Raw genomic sequence first — 24,053 nt, forward strand, 5'->3', positions numbered from 1 at the left:
CGGCTCTCCCTCGCGCTGATCTGAATTGCTCTGGTCTGCGCGCAACGGCGGGCGGGAAGGGGGGGGGGGGGGGGGCGCTTTTGGAAGAGTTGTGCGACACAACGAATCGATGACGCAATTCGTTGCCAACGCTTTTAGTAATCGATTTTCATCGAATTTATCGATTCGTTGTTGCAGCCCTACTCTAGAGGATCGAAATCAGCTGATCTGCGAGTAATTTACAGTGTTTGTGGTCTCTACTCAGTCGACTACTTTCTACTTGGAAAATATTCAAATTCATACACAGCAGCAGTTCAGGAGGTAGAGTGGGTTGTCCGGTAATCGGAAGGTTGCAGGTTCAATACCAGCTCTGACCAGAGAATGCTGCTGGTGGGTCCTTGGACAAGACACAACCCTATGTCGCCTGCTGGTGGTGGTCGGAGGGACTGGTGGCGCCAGTGTTCGGAAGGCCTTCATGCCGGTGCACCCCAGGGCTACATCGTAGCTCATCCCCACCAGTGTGTGAATGTGTGTGTGACTGTTTTGTTAAGTGCCTTGGGGGGTTGTGGAACCCCAAGAAGGCGCTATACAAATACAGACCTTTACCTGCAACTGTGTCATAACTTTACATGTGACATATATTCATTCTGTTGGTTTTGTGTGTGTGTGTGTGTGTGTGTGTGTGTGTGTGTGTGTGTGTGTGTGTGTGTGTGTGTGTGTGTGTGTGTGTGTGTTAGGTTCTACAAGTCTGACAAGCTGACAAATTCACCATTTTGCCATCTTACCAGCTACGTTCAGAGCTTTCCCGTCTCCGAGATGTGGTCATGCTAGGGTCAGAGTTGCTCCCATTTTCCCATTACGGTGTTTTTCATAAATCACTAAATTTGCATACAAAGTTACATACGCAAATTTCAGACCCGGTTTTGTTCCGCAAGCAATCTTTATAAATGAGACCCCAGCTCAGTTTTTAAAGTAAGTGAAATACTCCCCATAATCTCAATCAGAGACTACATCAGTGGTGTAATTTATCATCATTCCTGTGCCATCTACTCTGGTTACTGTTATCTATTTGGTATTATGGCCAGTATTACCTGTGCAGTGTTCCCTATGGTAAATGTTTACACTATGAACACATACAGGTTAGCAAACATAGCGTGTTAAACACCATCAGTAGTATACGTGGGTGTGAATCAGCAAACCAATTTCATTCTTCCGGCTCTTGGAGGGTGCAGACGCTTTTTTCCCTCCTCTCCTCCATACCTTATCCTCAAGGCCTTTGTCTGTCTGCGTGTGCTGGGTGCACGGCTGCTTCTGCATTTTTCTGGAAACTGAAATTCACTAAAATGGATCTCGTCAGTTGGTCTCTCAACGCGACTGATAAAACATTTTTTACGATGAGAACGGGAGAAGGGGCTCCCGGATACCCCGCCGGGACAGACATAGTTGGACACATCATGGATTCCTGGAAACAGTGGAACCTGATTTGTTTATCTCAGCTGTCTGTGGAGGACTCTGAAGACGTGTGGATATTCATCGTGTTGGTGCCGGGTTTCCTGCTCATTGGCCTTGGAGGCTACCTGGCTTACCGGAAAATTAATGAGCTGTCGAGGAATATTGGCCTGATCCCGGAGCTCAGAGATGGTTTGCACCGCGCTGTGAATTCACAGACTCACATAATTGTCAAGATGAATCGTAAGCTTGGAACTTTGGCGGAGATTCATTCTTTGGCACAAAAGATGGATGCCATCAAGGAGAGAGTGGACGAATCAGCACGGATTGGGATAGATTAACGTCCATTACTGGAATTTTGAGAGGTTGAGGACCAACAAACTAAGACAGAGAGGAAATGATCTCTGTCTGGCCCCAAAACAATTTCTAATCTGAATCTGGCGCCCTTGAGCTTGCAAGGCTCCAACGAAAACTCCCCCCTCAGAAGATATGTGGAATGTGCCGTTGCTATGGCAACTCAACTCCGTCTCCTTCCCCAGCCTGGGCGGGACTGTGGGAAGGCCGCTGAAACGTTGCAGGGTCACTGCAACCCTCCAACCCTCAATGCTCCTCCCCCCATCCACACTGAGGTGACATGCGCTGCTTATCATGGCGGCAGGAACTGAAGTAGGGATAGTCCCAACCCACCACCCCACCTAGTGGACACTTATGTTGTGTTGTCTGAAGTCTGTTGCATATCTGTCTGAGGTGTTTTTTTGCAGAGCAAAGCTGCCCTCCCGGTGGAGGGTAACTCTGAAGTGCCTTTTTTTCCCTCCACCTGAACCAATCCTCATGTAACCCTCTGATCTCTATTAAGGTAGCGCGACTCAGGGTTGCGAATGACCACAGTCACCAATTCTTGTCATCTGTCTTGCCCATGTATGTCTGATCTCTGAATTGTGTGTACTGAAACTCTAATTTCCCTCTGGGATGAATAAAGTATCTTTGATTTGATTGATTTTTAAAATACAAATAAATAAAATAGTTGGGACTTTCTCTGACATTGTAAAGTCAGGATTCTTTCAGAAAAGAGGAGTGCACTTTGGATGAAGTAGATGTCATTTCCAGGCATTTTAGTGCACTTTAAATTTTTGTTAAATTGTAATTATTTAAATAATTTTCAACTAACAGAAACTAGTGAGCTTTAAAACCTAAAATATAACAATGAAATGACATAAGCAACAATAAATGTCATTTCTGGCCTGGTTTGTTGTTTTGCTTGAATGCATTAGTCTCCATATCTGAATATCAAAAATGTTTGAGCATGCACCAAGCGCTGCTTAATGCTAATAAACTTCCAAATGTCATCTTACTTTTTATTGTTTACATGTTTTAGCCAATCTGCACTGACTTCCAGTATCTTTCCGAGTCAGGTTCAGGATACTTGTTCTTGTTTTTTAGCCTCTGCAGGTCAGTGCTCCTAGCTATCTGTCTGAGCTACTCACCCACTACAACCCATCACGCGCACTGAGGTCATCACAGCAAGACCTACTAGTCGTTCTAAGAGTGAAATGCTCGACTAGAAGAGGCAGGGCTTTCTTAGTTTTGGCCCCCAAGCTGTGGAGTGACCTTCCAAGCACCCTCGCGGCCGGTGTTGTAGCAATCTAGTCATCACAGGTAGAATTTATTTCCCCTGCGTTGGGCGCTGGTGTTACGTCGATTAGTTCCCCCTTTCACAAAAAATAACCCTCACCCTGACTCTTACTCTAACACAATAATAATTTATGAAATTACTCTGTGTGGAACTATTTTTATGTTTGTTATAGGCAGAAGTGCAGATAGGGTGGGGGACGGGGGGATCTGTCCCCCCCCCCCCCAGATACAGGTAGACTCCGATCCTTTATTCCGACCCCCCCCCCCCCCCCCCGAAAACATCATCGGAGGTTAAGCGCTTGAAGCTCCTTTCCCCAATTACACTGAATGCAGCATGATGTAAACAAACACAGACTCCAGAGGAACAAAAGTGGTTGCTGCTAGGATGCAGGATGAAGTGAAAAAGACAAGCAGTGATTACTGCGTATTTAAGAAAGACCAACAGTGTAAGCAGGCGGGACCGATCTGTCTGTTTATGCGTGTTGGTTCTAGATTCAGTACGTTGTTGTCGTGTTGGGACTTACTCGTTAAAAGCGCCAAAGCCTCATTGCTGACTTTAACAAGTCTCATCTACAAATATGACCCCTCATGAAGTTACTACTTTACACCAGAAGATAGTGGAGATGTGGAACCTTCAGGCTGAGCAAAGTTTGGGAGTTTTTAGAGTTTGAAAAACGCCTCCCGCCGCCGAGAGGCTCCCAGTCAGGAAGAGGAGGAGATGTGCGCAGCATGAAGAGCGTAAATATGAGATAAAACGTATATTTGCCAGAAGGTCTGGTCTTTGTTGACTGATCACTTTGTCTGGTCATGACTGACTCTGATTATGAAGCAGATTATTGACTCTGATGAAGAAGTTCACTCATCCAGCCGGGAAGATGGACGCTGCTGCAGCTTCAGACAGCTGGTGCTGCACGAGAGGTGTGTGGAGTTTACAAGCTCCAAACGTTGGGTTTGATGTTGGTTTAACCTTCTCTGGAATGTGAAGGGTGTAGAAATGATGGTAAAACACCGCTAACGAGACAGACGTAGCGACAATGTGAAAATAAAGCCGTGAAAAAGGGGCAGATGCCGATGCGTTAGGTATGGAAATCAAGTGTGCCACATAACCATAAAAATAAAAGTAAAATATGTCGTTCAAAAAGAGCTTTAAATATGTATATATAAATTAAAACTTTCAAAATATAATGAACATTTCTAAATAACATAAAAAATAAGAAGGAACATCTGTTGGTCAGAGGCTGAAAAGTTTGGGAACCACTGTCAAGTGATAAGTGAATATTGTTTTTTATTATATTTTATGTGCAGTTTTTTTTTACGTAGGGCTGTTTATGTTTTCTGTAAAGATTGTAGGGCTGGGTGATACGGCCTAAAATTAATATCACGATATATTAAGGATTTCACCTCGATAACGATAAATGGACAATAACTACAGGTATGCGCAGATACAAAAGTTGTCCACTAGATGGGGCTGTCACGTGTTTCATCAAGGAGGTACGGCTTCTTGAAGGGACACGAATGTTGCCATCCTACACACATCTATTCATTTTCTTATCAAATTTATTGACATGGGAAAATTTATCTCGATAAGGGTCAGAAATTTCGATAACAATACATTTTTTATTTATTGCCCAGCCCTAAGATTGGTATGCTGACATCAGTTAATGTCTAAATAAAAAATGTTTTGCATAAAGCATGAGGTTTTGGTTAGTAATTGATTGGGAGAATAACAAATGACTGACTTGGATAGTGTTGATCAGGCAGAGCTTTGTTGCATAACGGCTTCAAACACGTACATAAAAGTTAGTTTTTACGTAAACCGCTGGATGAAATTACACAAACTGACTGAGCTCTAGTTAAGGGTCTTGCAATTGTTTGTGTATGTGTACATGTGTGCACATGTGTGTGTATGTGTATGGGCGTGCACATGTGTGTGTATGTGTTTGGGGGTGGGTACATTGGAACTTTGTCCCCCCCAGTTTGAAAATCCTATCTGCACCCTTGGTTATAGGGTTACGGTAAAAGTTAGGGTAAGGGTTAGGACACGCATTTTTGGAGTGGATGGTTCTAACTTGGGGCTGGGTGGAGACGTAACAGATCTCCGGGGGGGGGGGGGGGGGGGGGGGGGATAAACAGAACACCGGCACGCGCTTCCGACGCCGGGGAAACAAATTCTACCGGGATAACTACATCGTTACACCTGTTTATAAAAGTCGAACGCAGGCTTACTTTTATACAGTGGTGTTCCCTCAGCACATCTACATTTTTAGATCATTTTAGACTACTTAGCTCTTTATCCAGTTGCATTTTACTTATTTTTCACTGACATGTTTTTGTTTGTTGTCATGTATATTTTAATGTTGGCCATGTGTCTTGTGTGCAGCACTTTGGTTCACCTCTGTGATGATGAAAAGTGCTATAGAAGATGATAGATTTTGTGTTTTTATTGTTAAATGTTTAAGATGTTTTACAGTCTCAGTTTCTGATGTTGCATCTAGAGTGGCCGGCGCTTTTGGGGGGGGGGGGGGGGGGGCACTTCACAAGGACAAAGATATAAAATTTTTGTTTATTAAAATAGATAAATTAAAAATGATTAAAAACATCAATAAATTGGAAGACAAAAAATCGTGATTAATAACACAAATTCAGCCATTCTACAACACCAGAGTCCCGTCTGCGACAGGTGTCTTAATGGTTTTAGCTCCAGCTATGTGACAGCTGTTTTTCCACCGAAATATTTATTTATTGGGTAAAATAATTAGTGGATGAGGAACATGTGTGGACGAGGGAGAGCTTCAGTATTGTGGTTTCCCGTTCTACCACTAGATGCTCTTTGTACACATGATGAGAGGTTTTCTTATTTAAGCCTAATCCCAATACTCCCACTTCCACACTTAATGCCTTTCAATTGTGCGATCCCAGCCAGGGTGCGTAGGGTGTCCCGACTCAAGTGAGGAAGTTGATAACACCCTTTTCGCATTCTTGATCCGCACTTCACTCAAGTCTACATCGATGTGGACTTGGGCGAAGGGTATTACGCACAATCTTGCTGTAGGAGAAAAGGCTCAAGTGCCTTTCCTGAAAATGTATATTTTCAAATGAAAGTTGTTCTTTTTAGGATGGTTAATTGGTGCTCTGAAAGTTTTAGACAAAGCAGTAATGAATTTTAAGTTATGTCAAATAAGTGTTTGTTTAAAAAAAACTTTTAACAACTTCTAAAGTGGCAGAGCAACCAGCTTCCCGGCACGCACTGCGGTCAATGACGCAACGCTCTTTGTTCCAATTTGGCATTTGTACTACGCACTCGAAGCCTTACTGCGCACTTCCTCCAAGCGCACTTCACATAAGACCTTATTAGGGTGCAGTGCAAGTATTGGGATTGGGCCTTAGGAACATTTCCATGTACAAGTAAAACATTTGTTCCACACAATGAGCAAATTATAGGTCCTACGCATGAAATACACACAGGTCTGTGCATAAATACTGTGCAATCGGAAGGTCGCAGGTTCGAGACCCGCTCGGTCTGCCGCTGTCGTTGTGTCCTTGGGCAAGACACTTAACCCACATTGCCTGCTGGTGGTGGTCGGAGGGACCGGTGGCGCCAGTGCTCGGCAGCCTCGCCTCTGTCAGTGCGCCCCAGGGCAGCTGTGGCTACATTGTAGCTCATCCCCACCAGTGTGTGAATGTGTGTGTGAATGGGTGAATGACTGGTTGTGTTGTAAAGCGCCTTGGGGGGTTCCAGGACTCTAGAAGGCGCTATATCAAATACAGGCCATTTACCATTTACCATTTACCATAAAAGAGGCCCCAGGACTTATCGTACCCAGAGTACAACTTACAAGGCATTTATTACTAGAGACCACTGCAAATGTAGTGATTAAACGAGTGAACCACACCTTTAAAGATTAATTTAAATACGGAGGCCAAAACAGCACATGAAGGCACAATGCCGTCCATCAGCCAGTCTGCATAAGCCAACCTGAGCAATCACATCCAAGTCAAAGCCACAACACGTGAAAGCATGAAGAGGAACTGCTTTAAAGAGAAATCCGATTTTCTGAAGCAGGCTTCTATTTTTCCAGCTTCACCTTATCCTATTTTATTGTTTCACTTTATGATTAAAGTGAGTTATGGCTATAAATGAAAGCTCAGCCATGGTGAGTTCAAGGACCAAGAAAGATTTTCTAACTCCCTGCTTGGCAAATGTGCATTCAAGTATAAAAAATGAGAACATGATTTTTAAGTTCTGGATTGGCGGATCGATCCCAGCTGATTCCTTCATGCATCTCTGTCATAAGGGTTTAAAACAACTTTTGCATTACCAACTATTTTTAGAATCCTTGTCAGATAGTAGAACTGACCCAACTCAGCTGTCCTGCCAGAACTAATTTCTCCAAGCTGAGCCAATTGAGAAGCTCAGAACTATTCCTTTAAATGGTTCCCGTGGTTTGGATCCGTTCTCCTCATGTAGATAAAAGGTCACCAGAACTCACCAGACCACCCCAAACGCGCCGTAGCCAATGGGCCTGTCGGGCTCCACATCCAGCTGCTGCACATGGTGAGCGTTCTGCTGCTGATGGTGGTGGTGAGCTTTGACAGCTCCAGCTGCTGCAGCCTGAACCTGTGCGGGAGCCGTGGCCAACGCGGGTCCCGGAGCTTGTCCAGGGGCAGGGGAGGGGAAGTAAGGCTGCTGCTGGCCGGGATTCAGCATCACTGCTGCGGCGGCAGCTGTGGACGTGTGCTGCTGCACCGTGTGAACGGCGGCAGCGGAGCCCGGGTGCTGCAGTTGGTGCTGGCCCGCATGGTGGTGGTGGTGGTGCATGTGGGGAGGTGGAAGGTGCTGGAGCTGGTGGTGGTGATGGGCAGCCACCGCTGAGGAGCCACCGTTGTAAGCAGCCATCATTTTGGGAACATTGGTAGCAGTTGTTCCGCACAGAGCCATTCACCAACGCCTGTTTGACCGGATGATGATGATGATGATGATGATGATGATGGCTACAGCACTAATTAAACTAAACAAAATCATAAAGAGGAGATCTGGTGCTTAAATTATCCAACCACGTTGATCCTTCATGGGGACAAAAACATCTGAAAGAGTCTCTCTATCATAATGCCAGCGAGGATCCGACCCGATGGTGTTAAACAACTTCCGTTCTTCTGGTGCACCATCAAGTAGTGAGATCCTCACATGTCGCTGACATGCACAACGACCAGAGTCTAGAATCTGAGCGCCATGATTAAAACAGTCAACAGAACCGAGCCCAGAACCCCCTCAGCAGATAAATTCGGTGGCCCTCGACGTCCCTCATGGCAGAGGCGGCTTCCCCGTCTTGGTAGCGAAGTGCGATCTAGATCCTGTCACATGGGAAGCACGGCACTCATCTCTGAGAGGAGCCAAGTTTTCCTTAAATCCTTCCCGCATAGGGGGCTTCGGTCGGCTTGGAAACCGCATCTACCGTCCCAGACGGACTCCTCTTCCGATGTGTGCCCGGGCAAAGCAGCAATTAGGTAAACAGCGGTGATTTCCAGGCCGTGATTAACGCTGCAGATCCGGTGCAGAGGGGGTGTATCACGGCAGAGGCAGGCCCAGGCCAGCGCCATTCACTTCAGTCTCTCAGAGCTGCGCGCCCTGACAGAACCCCCATCACGATCCTCCTGCTGGGTCACGGAACTGCCACCATTAGCCAGGATTAAACAGCAGGGACTCTCACGCGCAGCTAACAGGCAGTAAACTTGACTCCCGGCGACAGCCTGGTGTTCAGGGTGCTCCGCGGTGTCCTCCGGTGGCTCTCATGCCTACACATCCAGAGAAGACCCAATAACACCGCTAGGGAGAGTCCGGGCTCTTTTCCTGCGGGACTAATTACCTTGAAACCACTGATGGCTATTCAACCTGACAGCTCGGAGCTAGCTAACGGACAGCCGCGTCCCCACGTCCCGGGTTCGGTCCGTCTCACAGCCACCAGCCGAGGGCGAAGAAAGCAGCAGCTCGGACCTCCACGCTTCGTCCAAATGACACGAAACTAATCACAGAGCTGAGGAGCCGAGCAGCTCATCAAACATGGTGCACACAGTCGTAGCTACTCGGCGGTGAGATTATTCAGAGAAGCCAACCAATCACCTGTCGTACCGCTATGACGTAGTCGTCATGTCGTGATTGGCAGTGCGCTCAGCCAATGGGTGATCGCGCAAAGTGAAGCTGAGCGGACCTGGTCATGACAACACAGATGCGCTATTTATAAACATCGGCCGTGTTCGAGAAGAGCCAGTTCTGCGCAGATTAGATCACCGGTGATTGGCGCGCAGTGCATGCCGGTTAGATTTGTCCGACTTGACGCCGACTTGCTCTGACGTCATGCATACGTACGCAACGATAACCTCGTGAGATCAAGGCGCTGCAGTTGCTCTCCACCGGCTGCTAAACCTAGGGCATGATGGGAAACGCCTGGCTCTCACCTGATCTAAGATCTGATTGGTTCACATTTTGATCCAAACATCCGGTGGTAGAACATGAAATGTTAGTTGGTCACATGTATTCTGTAAATCATGTTACGTTGATGATGACAATTATGTAGGCCATGAAGAGAAATGTGTTTTGTGTTCTGTTGTCACGTTTCCTATGAGCACACTGAAGCTACAGCTGCTAACCTTTACTTATTATTACAGTCATGTCTTCATATACAATATATGATATCCACAAACACGTGAGGATGTGTTTCAGCTGCTAACGGGCACCAGAATTAAAATAAATAATTAAACAAGTATGAACGCTAACGCGATATCTTCATCCATCGTCACCCACGAGCTACACATGTGGGGAAATCTGGTTTCAGCTGCTTGTTGGTTCTACCAGTGATGTGGGAGTCTCGCACAAGGTCATCAAAACAGCGCAGAAACCCATCAGCTCACTCTCAACAACCTTTAGTGACAAAACAACTCGTCTGCTGTCTCACTGCTTTCTATGCTGACAGCTTCTGACCTTGTTCCTGCCAGCAGCGTCATCTCACCAGTCACGGTTATCTGAAAGCTTGGTGGTTGTATCAGTGGAGTCCAGAGCAAACGGTCAAGGCTGAAACTTAGTCACTGACAAAAGTTTTGTGTTTTGCTGACTTAGCAGCCTCAGATTTGATGCTTTTACATTGCCGTGCAGAACAGATTCCGATTAACTTGTCTCAATGAGGTTTTTTTTAGCTTTAAATTGTTTTTCTTTATTAAAATTAATCTTTTGGGCTACTTCAAGCTGCAGAAAGAATGGTTTTGACTAAATCATGCACCAGATTGATTTCCTGATCCTACTCTGAATGGTGTCCTGTATCGTTCTCCTGAGAGACATTCGTGTCCATTTGGGCTATGAAAGGGTCATCTGGAGGCTTGTGGTTGGAAAGACATAGCTTCTGCTTTGTTGCATGAACCCTGACCCTAACCCACAGAAACACCATGTTTGAAACAGGACGACTTGACTTTTTTATGCATAGGAATCAGATTAAAAGACTTGGTCAACAGAAACCATCAGATACTGAAACCGTTTCAGGAGGCAGAATGTGGCTTTTAAATGTTTCCATGTGAAGTTTAAAATTTGAAAGAGGTAAGTATGCAGAACAATTAGATCTATGATCTACAAAATAAAAAATAAATGTAAAAAAAATGAAGCCTTCCTCCTCAGGGAGGAGGTCAGATTGTCCAAAATTAAAACAATTAGCTTTGTCAACAATCACACCTTCGGTTCGTTCTAGTCCAATAGTAAATTATACAAGGATGTTAAAGGGTTTGTGTGCTTATCAAGTAAGACTTTACACCAGAAAATGGCAGAAATACAAAACAACGTCATCTAAGAGGACATAAAACACTTGAGATATTAAACAAAACATCTTCTAATATTGATCAGTACAACTTTACTTGACTCACTCATTTCAGCTTCTTTACCGGGGTACTCATGCAACATTTAAACTTCATCCTATCACTAAGACAGAATAAAACGTGTAATTAAGAGAGCATCTTCATAGCACCCTCCCTGCACCCGTCCCCCCTCTCTACTGTCCACTCCTTGTTCCCTCCTCTCCATGACTGATGTCAAGTTGTTGTTGTTGTTATTGTTGTTGTTAGCCTCAAGGGCAATATGCCGATTATCACTTGTAAGTCGCTTTGGACAAATGTGTCTGCTAAACACATAAACATAAATAAAACAATACATGTTTAAGGGTGTAGCTTCTCATCCATAAGGGGGATGTTTTGATTTGGCGTCTTAGATTTTAATACGTAAAAAAACACCCACAAACAATAGACACAAACATTAAATGTGTAAATGAAGTAAAAGCTAAATATATTTAAATCAGCCAGAAACAAATGTTTATTTTTGGACAATTCATACAGCATAGAAATAAAACTCCAAATAATACCAAAAATAGAGAAAAACATTAAAAGTACTATTTAAATATTTTTAAATAAATAAATGTGGAACAGAAATGACGTTGGGTTTGCTGACTGCTGTTTGGCGCGTCTCCACTAGGTGGCAGCAAGTCGTCGTCCACCTTCAGCCGTAAACAGGATTTAAAGAAGAAAAGAAGGCGAAGAAGAAAGTTTGTGGCTGTAAAGTAGTGTTTATTCCACGCGTTCTTCAAATAACCGTGTTCTCGCACTCTTTACGGATCAGCAGGTATAACACTTAATTATTGCCCACAGTTCGGTAGCGAACCCGAGAGGGGTGACTCCAGCAGGGGCAACTTTTACGCACACGCCAGGAATCTGGTCTGTACTCGTCAGCAGCCTTCGGCGTGACAGCTGTTCAACTTTATCAGTGTATAATATCTACAATCACGTGATTTAACTAGCGTCGATTCCTGCTTCAGTTACTACTTATAAACGTGTCACCCTTCAGGGATTTTACCACTGATCAGGTGAGAGAAAACCTGGTTAATCGGACCAGACGCGTTCACGGCCGATTCAGTATTAAAGCACAAGAAAAGCAATATTTGATTGTATCGTTTAAGGATTATAAACAAAACGAGTTCATTTGTGCAGAGTAGGTCCATCAGTGTGACATCTACTGGCACACAACAGCTGGTCCAAAACTCTGGGTCCGGGTTTATGACGTTAGTTACTTACAAATATCACATTTATCCAGTTTTGGAGATAATTAAAGGCAGCTGTTTGTTTTCTGGCGTTACAGCTGAGTCCGATTCCTGTTTTAACATCTGATTGTTGCCTATGACTCACTCACTTTGTTCACAAGGAAGACTTGTTATTGTTCACTAATGCACACATATGCAGACTACTGGTCAGATCACATTCTGACATTATTGATGTTGATAGTTTTTCAGTTCAAATATATATTTTAGTTGACGGGGATTTTCTCCGCTCCACAGCTTTAGAGATAATCGCAGTTTAAATCTACTTGTGCGTTTCAACCTGGAAGAACTCACAGCTCATCGCTTCTCCACATTTTCTTATGTTACAGCTTTATTCTAAATAGATTCAATAGATTTTTTCTCAAAAATCCACACACAACACCTCATAATGACAACATGAAAAAAATCATTTGCATATTTATTAAAAATAAACTCAACTGAGAATTTATATGTTCACAGCCTTATTTCTTATTATTTGTTGTTACATTTGGCAGAATTCTCAAACTTTTTCACACTGTGTGGGGTGTTAAGTGTAGAATTAAGCTTTAATAGGGCCTTTACTGAATACATGTTTTTTACACTTATGTAAGAAATAAAAAATGAAGTTAATCGCTTTTCTAATATCACCAGAGTCAGACAGTCATTATTATAGGTGTTTAGGATTTTCCCAGATTTTTCTTAATGCAAATCTAAATATTTGCATTAAGCAAAAGCACCCTGGATCATGTTTGATGCAACTCTAATACATACAGGAAGTGGGACTTATTTTACTGTATGATTAGAAAATTACTGTAAAATAACAAGGTGCAGTGTTTTTCCCAAACTGCACAGTAAAATGCGACAATTGTCACAAATACAGAATAAATACACTCACCTAAAGGATTATTAGGAACACCACACTAATACGGTGTTTGACCCCCTTTCGCCTTCAGAACTGCCTTGATTCTACGTGGCGTTGATCCAACAAGGTACTGAAAGCATCTTTAGAAATGTCGGCCATATTGATAGGGTAGCATCTTGCAGCTGATGGAGATGTGTGGGATGCACATCCAGGGCACGAAGCTCCCGTTCCACCACATCCCAAAGATGCTCTATCGGGGTGAGATCTGGTGACGGTGGGGGCCGTTGTAGTAGTGAACTCATCGTCATGTTCAAGAAACCAATCTGAAATGATTGGAGCTTCATGACATCACGCATTATCCTGCTGGAAGTAGCCATCAGAGGATGGGTACATGGTGGTCATGAAGGGATGGACATGGTCAGAAACAATGCTCAGGTAGCCCGTGGCATTTAAACCATGCCCAACTGGCACTACGGGGCCTGAAGTGTGCCTAGAAAACATCCCCCACACCATGACACCACCACCACCAGCAGCCTGCACAGTGGTAACAAGGCATGATGGATCCATGGCCTCATTCTGTTTACGCCAAATTCTGACTCGACCGTCTGAATGTCTCAACAGAAATGGAGACTCATCAGACCAGGAAACATTTTTCCAGTCTTCAACTGTCCAGTTTTGGTGAGCTGGTGCAAGCTGTAGCCTCTTTTTCCTGTTTGTAGTGGAGATGAGTGGTCTCCGGTGGGGTCTTCTGCTGTTGTAGCCCATCCGCCTCAAGGTTGGGCGTGTTGTGGCTTCACAAATGCCTTGCTGCATTCCTCAGTTGTAACGAGTGGTTATTTCAGTCAAAGTTGCTCTTCTATCAGCTTGAATCAGTCGGCCCGTTCTCCTCTGACCTCTAGCATCAACAAGGCATTTTGGCCCACAGAACTGCTGCTGCATACTGGATGTTTTTCCCTTTTCACACCATTCTTTGTAAACCCTAGAAATGGTTGTGGGTGAAAATCCCAGTAACTGAGCAGATTGTGAAACACTCAGACCGGCCCGTCTGGCACCAACAAACATGTCATGCTCAAAATAGCTCAAATCACCTTTCTTTTCCATTCTGACCTTCAGTTTGGAGTTCAGGAGATTGACAAGACCAGGACCAGGGGCGTATCCAGGGAGTGGCCTGGGGTAGCACATGCCACCCTTAGAATCTGACTGGCCACCCCCAGGTGCCATCACACTAATTTACCTTTAAATAGGCTTTTCATTGTCCACAAAAGGCTTGGGGGTAAAACACAAAAAGCATAACCATTGGTGCCACCCATGCACAAAGTTGTGCCTCACCTGGGCCACCCCATTTTAAAAGATGTGGACACACCACTGACCAGGACCACACCCCTAAATGCATTGAAGCAACTGTCGTGATTGGTTGATTAGATAATTGCATTAAGGAGAAGTTGAACAGCTGTTCCTAATAATCCTTTAGGTGAGCGTACGCTTTTTGAGGACGGCAATCATTGACCATCCCATAATGGTAATTAAACAGACAGTGTCTTTAACTACCACCCAAAGTTTTACATTAAAATTAACAAGATAATTAAATGGCCAACATCTTCATCTCTTCAACGTGTTTTTGTCCGATTGGTCTCTTTCCCACCCTTCCAGCCCTTTTGCCATAGTACACGTTGTTTGTGTGCAGTTGAATTGTGTGAGTGCATTTGACTGAAAGGCTTTCCTGAAGTTTAAAGAGCAAGTCACCCCCAAATAAACTTTTTTTTGCTGATAAACTAAATAAACGAGTGTCTAATCGTGCTGCAGACACGTGTCGTCAATAATTTGGCACTTCAGTGCATCTTAGTTCAAATTTAAATATTCTGCCTAAAACTGGCAGTGTTGTGCCGTTGTCAGGTTAAAACTCTGCACTGTATTTTAATTTAAATCTGCCACCGCTATTGGCTAAGAGGTATGCTATGATGTAAACTGGTACATTATGATGTCACTATGCTGTCGTGAGTGTGTGTGTATTTGTTAGTGGCTCCGCCCTCTCGGTCTGCCAGGCAACAGCATGTGTTGCATTTTTCAAACATGAAGTGGGAGTGGAGTTAGACTCTGGTAGGGGGTAACTTGCTCTTTAAGCTCAGCAGTTTACTCAAAGAAAACTTGTATGCTGTTTTGCGTTTACTTAGGTGTGACTAAAGCAGACGGAGACATCGCTGAAGCATCATGAGGCAGCTCAAAGGCAAACCTAAAAAGGAGACATCTAAAGACAAGAAGGAGCGGAAGCAGGCGATGCAGGAAGCCCGACAGCAGGTGGCCACCGTGGTGGTTCCTACCCTGGCTGTAGTGGTGCTGCTTATCATCCTCTTCGTCTATGTAGCCACCAGGCCAGGTGCCATCGAGTGAATGGTAGAACTAAAACTTCAGGGTGAGAGAACATAACAGAGGCTGTACCCAAAGAATGGACCCCCCATGACACCGCTGTCCTCAAAATGCTTCAGGCATCTATCAGACGTCATCTCTTCTGCTGAGTGTCTGAACGTGATTCAGGCTGTTCTTCAGTGCCTTCGTACGTGAATGATGAGATCACTTATTTATGACATATTCAAATCTCAATCAATATTCTATACCAAAGGATATGCACAGCTCAACAAGTTTGATTACACTTGTTAAAATGTTAACAAAAAACACTGTACTTAAGTGTTAATGTAAACTTTTCTACTCAGTCATGTACAACTCGACTTTTGACAAAGTTTCCTCTTAAATCCAGCAAGATGTGGATTTACTGGTGTGAATGTTCACCCGTTTCTCTTACAGTTCAGCTAAACAGAGAATGTTCTGTTGTATCAAGGTGCCTTAACAGATTATAATAAATTACTTTTTGAAAGAAAGTTTTGTGTTTTCTTCCAGAGGTCCAAAGTATGGAACTAGGATTGGAATAATAGTACATCTAACTTGTACCAAGCTTTGTAATCTGTAACATGTTTTGTAACTGTAAATTTCGTTTAGTAGAATGTAATTCTTGTTTTGTAACACGTAGCATTTGGTACAAAACATGAAACTTTCATTTAGTAACTTGCAGAAAACAATCAATGTACAAGTTTCAAATCACAACTCTCAAAACACACATCTCAGTCTATAGTTACAAAACTCAAGTCTACAAGTACTAAACATTTTGTCCCAATTCTAGCTTCCTTCCCAAAGAACCAATGAGAGGCATTGTCTGACCAGCCAATCATGAGTCTTGGGTTCCTTTTCGAAGACAATTTCTGTTGGAAGCAAGCTAGAATAGGAACATAATGTTTTGTACTTGTAGACTTGAATTTTGTAACTGTAGACTGAGATTTGTGTTTTGAAAGTTATGATTTGAAATAGTACTTTGAATTTTTTCTGCATGTTACAAAATAAAAGTTTCATGTTACGTACCAAAATTGCGTTACAAAATGAGAATTACATGCTACAAAACCAAAGTTACCTGTTACAAAATGAAAGTTACATGTTACAAAACATGAATTGCCGTTGTCGTCTTCCTCTGCTTATACGGGTCCGGGTCACGGGGGCAGCATCCCAACTAGGGAGCTCCAGACCGTCCTCTCCCCGGCCACCTCCATCAGTTCCTCCGGCAGGACCCCAAGGTGTTCCTGGACCAGATTGGAGATGTAACCTCTCCAACGTGTCCTGGGTCGACTCGGGGGCCTCCTGCCGGCAGGACATGCCCGAAACACCTCCCCAGCGAGGCGTCCAGGAGGCATCCTGACCAGACGCCCAAACCACCTCAACTGGCTCCTTTCGATCCAGAGGAGCAGCGGTTCTACTCCGAGTCCCTCCCAAATGTCCGAGCTCCTCACCCTATCTCTAAGGCTGAGCCCGGCCACCCTACGGAGGAAACTCATTTCGGCCGCTTGTATCCGCAATCTTGTTCTTTCAGTCATTGCCCAAAGCTCATGACCATAGGTGAGGATTGGGACGTAGCTCGACTGGTAAATCGAGAGCCTGGCTTCCTGGCTCAGCTCCCTCTTCACCACGACAGATCGGCTCAGCGTCTGCATCACCGCAGATGCTGAACCGTCCTCCTTGATCAGTCACCTTATCGTGGTGGAGGAGTTTGAGTGCCCTAATGATCCTAGGAGCTATGTTGTCTGGGGCACTTAGTGCCCCTGGTAGGGTCTCCCATGATAAATTGGTCTTAGGTGAAGGGTGAGACAAAGAACGGTTCACAGGATCTTTCATGGAGGTAAATTCAAAGAGTCGGAGTACCCGGCCCGGAGGGTTACCGGGGTCCCACCCTGGAGCCAGGCCTGGGGTTGGGGCCCGTGAGCGAGCGCCTGGTGGCCGGGCTTTCGCCCATGGGGCCCGGCCGGGCCCAGCTCGAACCGGATACATGGGCTCATCCAACTGTGGACCCACCACCCGCAGGAGGAACATGAAGGGTCCGGTGCAATGTGGATCGGGTGGCAGACCAAGGCGGAAGCCTTGGCGGTCCGATCTTCAGACAAGAAAAAAACTGGAACATGAATTGCATGCTACAAAACAAAAGTCACAGTTACAAAAAATATTACAAGTTACAAAACTTGGTACAAGATAAATGTAATATTGTCCCAATCCTTGTTCCATACTAGAGCAGCTTCAGATTCAAAAAACAGCAATCAAGACACGTGACCCCAGATATCTTCTGGTTTAACAACACAAACATGTTAAAAAGCAAAAACATTCGGGTCATTAAGAGAACTGCTTCAACTCATGTTCCCGTAAATTCATTTCTGACAGTTTAGTTGGGATTCTGTTACAATTGTGTTAGAAATTTAAAGTGAGTGTGTATTTTTCCTGGCTATAGGGGGCAGTAGATACCTAAAATGTTGCAAGCAAGCAGTATTTTTGTGCTGGAGTAAGACCTTACAAACGGATGCACATTAGGGTCAAAAAGCCTTAGGGAGTGCAAAGTTAAGCAAGATGAAAAGCGGATCAGACTCCCTTTCATCACTGACAATGAGTGAAGTGGTAAATGTGTAAAACAGCATTGTTTAAGAATGGCAAAAGTTTTGCAACCGTTAGTTACAAATCAGTAAATGCATTTTGTCCTCATGGGCTCCCTTAGATGGAAACATAATAATAATAATAATGCATTGAACTTATATAGCGCTTTTCTAGACACCCAAAGACGCTTTCACACACTCTCACATTCACACACTGCTAGTGATGGTAAACTACTTGTAGCCACAGCCGCCCTGGGGAGGTCTGACAGAAGCGAGGCTGCCATTTGGCGCCGTCGGCCCCTCTGACCACCACTAACACAGGCAAGTTGGGTGAAGTGTCTTACCCAAGGACACAACAGCAGGATACCCCTGGCGGGAGCTGGAATCGAACCCATGACCCTCCGATCATGAGGCAACCCGCTCTACCACCTGAGCTACTGCTGCCCCGAACATAGCATCTAATATGGCGTCGCCCAGAGACTTAAGGTGTTTCTCAATATCAAGGCGCCTGGTCTTGCGAGGCGATGTCTTGCTATGCCAGGTGCCTTGCTTACAAGGACACTATCCTTCCTTGGTCAAAGAAAACGGTTAAATGGAACAGACTTGCATCACTTGACCGCGGCTTCCGCGGTGGTCACGTAACATCATGTGACACGGGAGATAACGTTATATTTTAGACATATTAGTTTCAATATAAATATATAATGAGCTTTTTATTTTTCAAATTAAATATATTTGTTAAATTAAATATGTAAGTGAGTTACTACCCGCTAGCCACCAAAGCTGCAACAAAGGAACTAACCAACCATAGATAACTGCTTTGGATCTAAAAAAAATTTAAAATTAGTTGACTTACATTTAAACTTGAAATTTGCCCCCGAAGTGGCGGCCGGCTTCTGATCTGCAATCCTTTTGAAAATACCGCGGTTTATTCTGGGAAATTTTTTAAAACAAGGCTAGGCTACAAGACACCTCCCGTGTATCCTTGCTGAGCTAGCTAAACGGCTAACAAACAGAGAACACACGCCTCGGTAGTACATAAACATCGAAACACGACTTGTCGGCTCCTGATGACATATTTCGTAGGCAATTGGGGTGGTGCCAAGACATCAAGGCGAGATTCCTTGGCATTGAGAAACACCCTTAGACCCACTCCCATGTATTGGAGACCTGATTTTTATGGCTATTTGTTACAAAGCCGCCAATATTTTTCAACAACTGGGCTTCATTTCATGCTTTTTCAACTACATTTTGATGGATATTTCCAGAAATTAATGGTAAGAACTACACATTGTCCCTTTAACTTCAGCAATTGCTTTTCAATTTTATTTAGATTTCTGGAAATTATCTCAAGACTGTTGTGTAGTTCATAGTGACCCACAGTGGGGTCACAACCTCAACTTTGGGACGCAACGCATGCTCAATGTTTGAATCTGGTCAATAAGGTAAAGGCCGTAAATGTAACTTTTGAGGGAGATAGACTGCATCAAGTAATCTCTGTGCAGGATTGACCACATGCTGCAGATCTTCCCTATGCAGAAGAGCAGGTCCCATACCACACAGTAATGCACAGAGTCAGAAGAACAAGCGCTATATTTTGTTTAGCTCTGGTTTAAAAGCAACAAACATAAATACAATTTAAGTTGTGCAGTGCCACATTTTTTCCAGACATTTTGGCTTTCATGTATACTTACATGGATACCGGTGTCGGTACAAGATCTGCTCTGGTGCAAGATCGGCTCGGGGTCCTTCGACTGCCGATGACGTCAAAGTACGGCAAACCCACTCGGACAAAATACACTACACATCTATACTGTTGGAAAGAATTTAGCAGTTTCTTTATTAAAATAATGTTTCTTCAGACATAAGTTTGTGTTTATAATGGTATAAAACACTATATTTTATTCATAATGTTGAACTCCTCTTTGAGCACATCCCTTGAAGAATCATAGGTATTAGCAACACCTGTGAAATTGTATTTGCAGGAAAGAAGTGTGTCCCGTTTATTGAAGTATTTTGTGTTTAGTTTTTGACGTCTTGTCCATGCGTAGTTCAGGTACGCTCATAGCTGCTAGCCAAAACTCTGGAGTTAAAAGTTTTCTGGCTTTACTAAAATACCTGTCTGTACTTATTTGATTGATGGTAGTTTTACTTTCTATTAGACTCCAAATGTAATCATTTGGCACGTTTCTAATTCATAATTTGTAATAATGTAATCGGCAATATTAGCATTAGCATTCCTATGGGTTTTTCCATGTATACCCTTACGAAAAAGAAGTATACTTTAAGTATTTAATTTCAAGTATACTTAAGTGTACAGAAGTTTATTTGCATACTTGTTCTTAAAGTTTACTTAGAAGTATACTCCTTGGGACTAAATTGGGCCGCTAATACTTCAAGTATACTTCAAAGTAATAATTTAAGTTTATTTGTAGTGTACTTCTGATATAATTGAGTATACTTTTCTCTTTGAAAGTATACTTAAAGTAACCTCACAAGTGTACTTGGAGTGTACTTCAGATATAATTGAGTATACTTTTCTCCTTGAAAGTATACTTATAAGTTTACTTGGAGTGTACTTCTGATATAAATGAGTATACTTTTCTCCTTGGAAGTATACTTAAAAGTAACAATATAAGTTTACTTGTAGTGTACTCCTGATATAGTTGAGTATACTTTTCTCCTTGAAAGTATACTTATAAGTTTACTTGTAGTGTACTTCTGATATAATTGAGTATACTTTTCTCCTTGGAAGTATACTTAAAAGTAACAATATAAGTTTACTTGTAGTGTACTCCTGATATAGTTGAGTATACTTTTCTCATTGAAAGTATACTTAAAAGTAACAGTATAAGTTTACTTCTAATAAAATTGAATAAACTTTTGCCCTTGAAAGTATACTTAAAAATAAACTTTAAGTAACATTATAAGTTTACTTGTAGTGTACTTCTGAAATAATTGAGTATACTTTTCTCTTTGAATGTATACTTAAAATTATACTTAAAGTAATAATATAAGTTTACTTGTAGTGTACTTCTGATATAATTGAGTATACTTTTCTCCTTGGAAGTATACTTAAAAGTAACAATATAAGTTTACTTGTAGTGTACTCCTGATATAGTTGAGTATACTTTTCTCCTTGAAAGTATACTTATAAGTTTACTTGTAGTGTACTTCTGATATAATTGAGTATACTTTTCTCCTTGGAAGTATACTTAAAAGTAACAATATAAGTTTACTTGTAGTGTACTCCTGATATAGTTGAGTATACTTTTCTCATTGAAAGTATACTTAAAAGTAACAGTATAAGTTTACTTCTAATAAAATTGAGTAAACTTTTGCCCTTGAAAGTATACTTAAAAATAAACTTTAAGTAACATTATAAGTTTACTTGTAGTGCACTTCTGAAATAATTGAGTATACTTTTCTCTTTGAAAGTATACTTAAAATTATACTTAAAGTAATAATGTATGTTTACTTGTAGTGTACTTCTTATATAATTGAGTATACTTACAGTTTTGAAAGTACACTTTACAGTAAACTTGGCGTAATATTCTTTTAGTACATTTAAGTATCTCTATTTTTTCTATAAACACATACTGCAAGTAACATTTAACATCTGCTATTTGCTTACTACCAATACATTTAATTTCCACTATTTACTGATACTTCATCTTTATGCAGAGAAAAAAAAATTTAATAAAATAGCTAAGTCATTTTGTTTAAATTTATTAAACAGAGAATTAGAACAGAACAAAAACAGACCTGTTTTCCAGGATTAATCAAAGATGAGAACGCAAACTGTTCTGAACATGACGCGTTAATTCTGTCCATTTTGAAAGACTTTTTAAAAATGCCTTTAAAAAAATCAGTCCATTTTATGGATCCACTTGCTTGGTTGTTGATGCCTTTTTTAAGTTTTCATTGTTGCATTTCTTTCGTGTTATTTTTCTTACATCTTGAACGCGCAGAGATGGAAACTTCAACTGAGCATGCCCTGTGAACACACAAAGCAAATAAATGAACACTTGAACTGTTAGGTGAACTCTGACACCACAAAATCTTTACAGTTCGTACACTGTAAACCCGAATAAGTAGGCAGAACTCAAAAAATGTAAGGCAATCAGTTGCCTCATATTTTCTGAGTTTATAAACTCAGATATTTGAGTATATCAGACCATAAATAAACTTAAATATTTGGAGTTTATATTAAATATATTTTCAAATTATGATCAAATTAAAGTTACTGATTAAGCCAACTCAAACAGAAAATAAAACAAAATTTGAAAGAAACAATTACAAACGCACACTTTTGAAAACTGGACAACAGCAGTGTGTAGTCTTTCTTTGAGTAGGTGGTTTAAAGCAACATCAGGATGCACATCGATTCAACATTAACAAAATATGAATTACACTAACCACTATCAAGTAAGTCAGTGAGTACTTTATGCCATTTGGCATAAAACTAGTTGAGTATTGAATCGGATTAGCCTATGGGCTCATTGGTATCATCCTTACAAAAATGAAAGGGAGATCATACACTAATCACATCTGAACTGAAACTCTGACTGTGGCCATTTTTATTTCAGTAGATTGTCATGTAAATAACAATAAATGCAGTCTGATAGACTCCTGTTTAGGGCTGGGCAACATATCAAAGATTTATCGTTATCCAAGTTCTTGTCTCTCATCCAGATAATTTTTCCCATGTCAATAAATTTGATAATAAAAAAATGAAAAGATGTGTAAGTTGGCCACATTTATGTCCCTTTAAGAAGCTGTAGCACCTTGAGTCATGTAAAATTTTAGTCAATGTAATACATGAGACAGCCCCATCTAGTGGACAAATATTGTTGCTACGCATTCCTGTAGTTATCGCCTACTTATCGTTATCGAGGTGAGATCTTCAATATATGGTGATATTGACTTTAGGCCATATCGCCCAGCCCTACTGCCGTTCATTCTGTTGCTTTGTGCTCTCATTTACGAATAAAGTGAGATGGCTTCAGTGTGTGCCAGTGTTATGCTAATGAAAGCTGCTTGAATTCTTTGCAGTGATTGTTGATTTTTCTCAGTGCCTTAAAGCCTGCCACACATGAGTGCCATCTGCTGAGCAAACGGTCTCGAATGACCGCTTGCTCAGCAGATACCTCGCCATGTGCGCCTGATTTTCACAGTTTTCCGCCTCACGAGACACTGAGGTGAATATCTGACCAGTTAAGATACTTTCCGCCTCACAGGGGTAAAAACTCGCCGTGTGCGCATTACCGAGCTGCTGGTTGAACTGAAATATTCTAGTGGCCAACCAAAGCACGTTCTCCGCTCACATGACCCCAAGATGGCAGCCCCCTGTCTGCATGTCAGAAAAGAAACAACACAGAGACAGAGCTGGAAACGGAGGAAATGCCTATCCTTTTTTGTTGAAACGTCGCCGCCACCGGCATTTGAAGGTTAGGAAAATATGGGTACGGTAGCTGGAAAGATGGACCAGGCAAGGAGTTTATGCCAGTTTACTCCAAGAGATGCACCTGGAAGACCCAGAATCCTTCCGAAAGGGTAATGGAAACAGTGGGCCCATCGATCCACAAGGTACCGTTTTGTTTATTTTTCAGACACGCAGACACGGTAAGGGGCTGTATCTGAATACATCTTGGGGTCATGTGAGCAGAGAAAGTGCTTTGATTGGCCACTAGAATATTTCAGCTTAGCCAGCAGCTCAGTAGTGCACACACAGCGAGTTTTTACCCCTGTGAGGCAGAAAATATCTAACTGGTCAGATATTCACCTCAGCGTCTCGTGAGGCAGAAAACTCTGTGAAAATCAGGTGCACATGGCGAGCAATCTGCTGAGCAAACAGTCATTCGAGGCCGTTTGCTCAGCTGATTGCTCTCGTGTGTGGCAGGCTTAAACATCTTGCCAAAGGTTTGTAGTTGAAACAATGGCACTTTTTCCAAAATGTCCTTGTGTTGTCTTTATGCATAAATAAATAGAATGATTTGTTCAAATTTACAATACTGGGACTTACCACACATGTCCTCAAAAATCCAGAGGTTTCCTCACGTAGATAGACAGGAA

At 42.5% G+C, this 24,053-nt stretch overlaps 2 protein-coding genes across 3 annotated transcripts in view; one reads left to right on the plus strand and one right to left on the minus strand.

The window, feature by feature from the left end:
• nlk2 (nemo-like kinase, type 2) overlaps positions 1-8,229 on the minus strand; it is a 58,639-nt gene extending 50,410 nt beyond the window's left edge. The window contains exon 1 of the mRNA XM_054738547.2: positions 7,551-8,229. Coding sequence (XP_054594522.1) covers positions 7,551-7,999 — 449 coding nt within the window. The 5' untranslated portion in view covers positions 8,000-8,229. The remainder of the gene's footprint in view (positions 1-7,550) is intronic.
• A 3,346-nt stretch (positions 8,230-11,575) lies between these two features.
• On the plus strand, positions 11,576-15,896 carry smco4 (single-pass membrane protein with coiled-coil domains 4). 2 transcript variants are annotated; one of them, XM_054738549.2, is made up of 2 exons: positions 11,576-11,710; positions 15,195-15,896. In XM_054738549.2, the coding sequence occupies exon 2, from the start codon at positions 15,232-15,234 to the stop codon at positions 15,409-15,411; it is 180 nt and encodes a 59-aa protein (XP_054594524.1). In that variant the 5' UTR covers positions 11,576-11,710; positions 15,195-15,231; the 3' UTR covers positions 15,412-15,896. The 2 variants fall into 2 exon arrangements, with proteins under 2 accessions (XP_054594524.1, XP_054594526.1); XM_054738551.2 differs by lacking the exon at positions 11,576-11,710 and adding an exon at positions 11,719-11,951.
• Positions 15,897-24,053: the final 8,157 nt, after the last annotated feature.

Source organism: Nothobranchius furzeri, chromosome 13 (genome assembly GCF_043380555.1).
Source record: "Nothobranchius furzeri strain GRZ-AD chromosome 13, NfurGRZ-RIMD1, whole genome shotgun sequence".
Lineage (NCBI taxonomy): Eukaryota > Metazoa > Chordata > Actinopteri > Cyprinodontiformes > Nothobranchiidae > Nothobranchius > Nothobranchius furzeri.

Coding starts and splice junctions, on each gene's coding strand:
- smco4 (XM_054738549.2), top strand. CDS start 15,232: ATGAGGCAGCTCAAAGGCAAACCTAAAAAGGAGACATCTAAAGACAAG.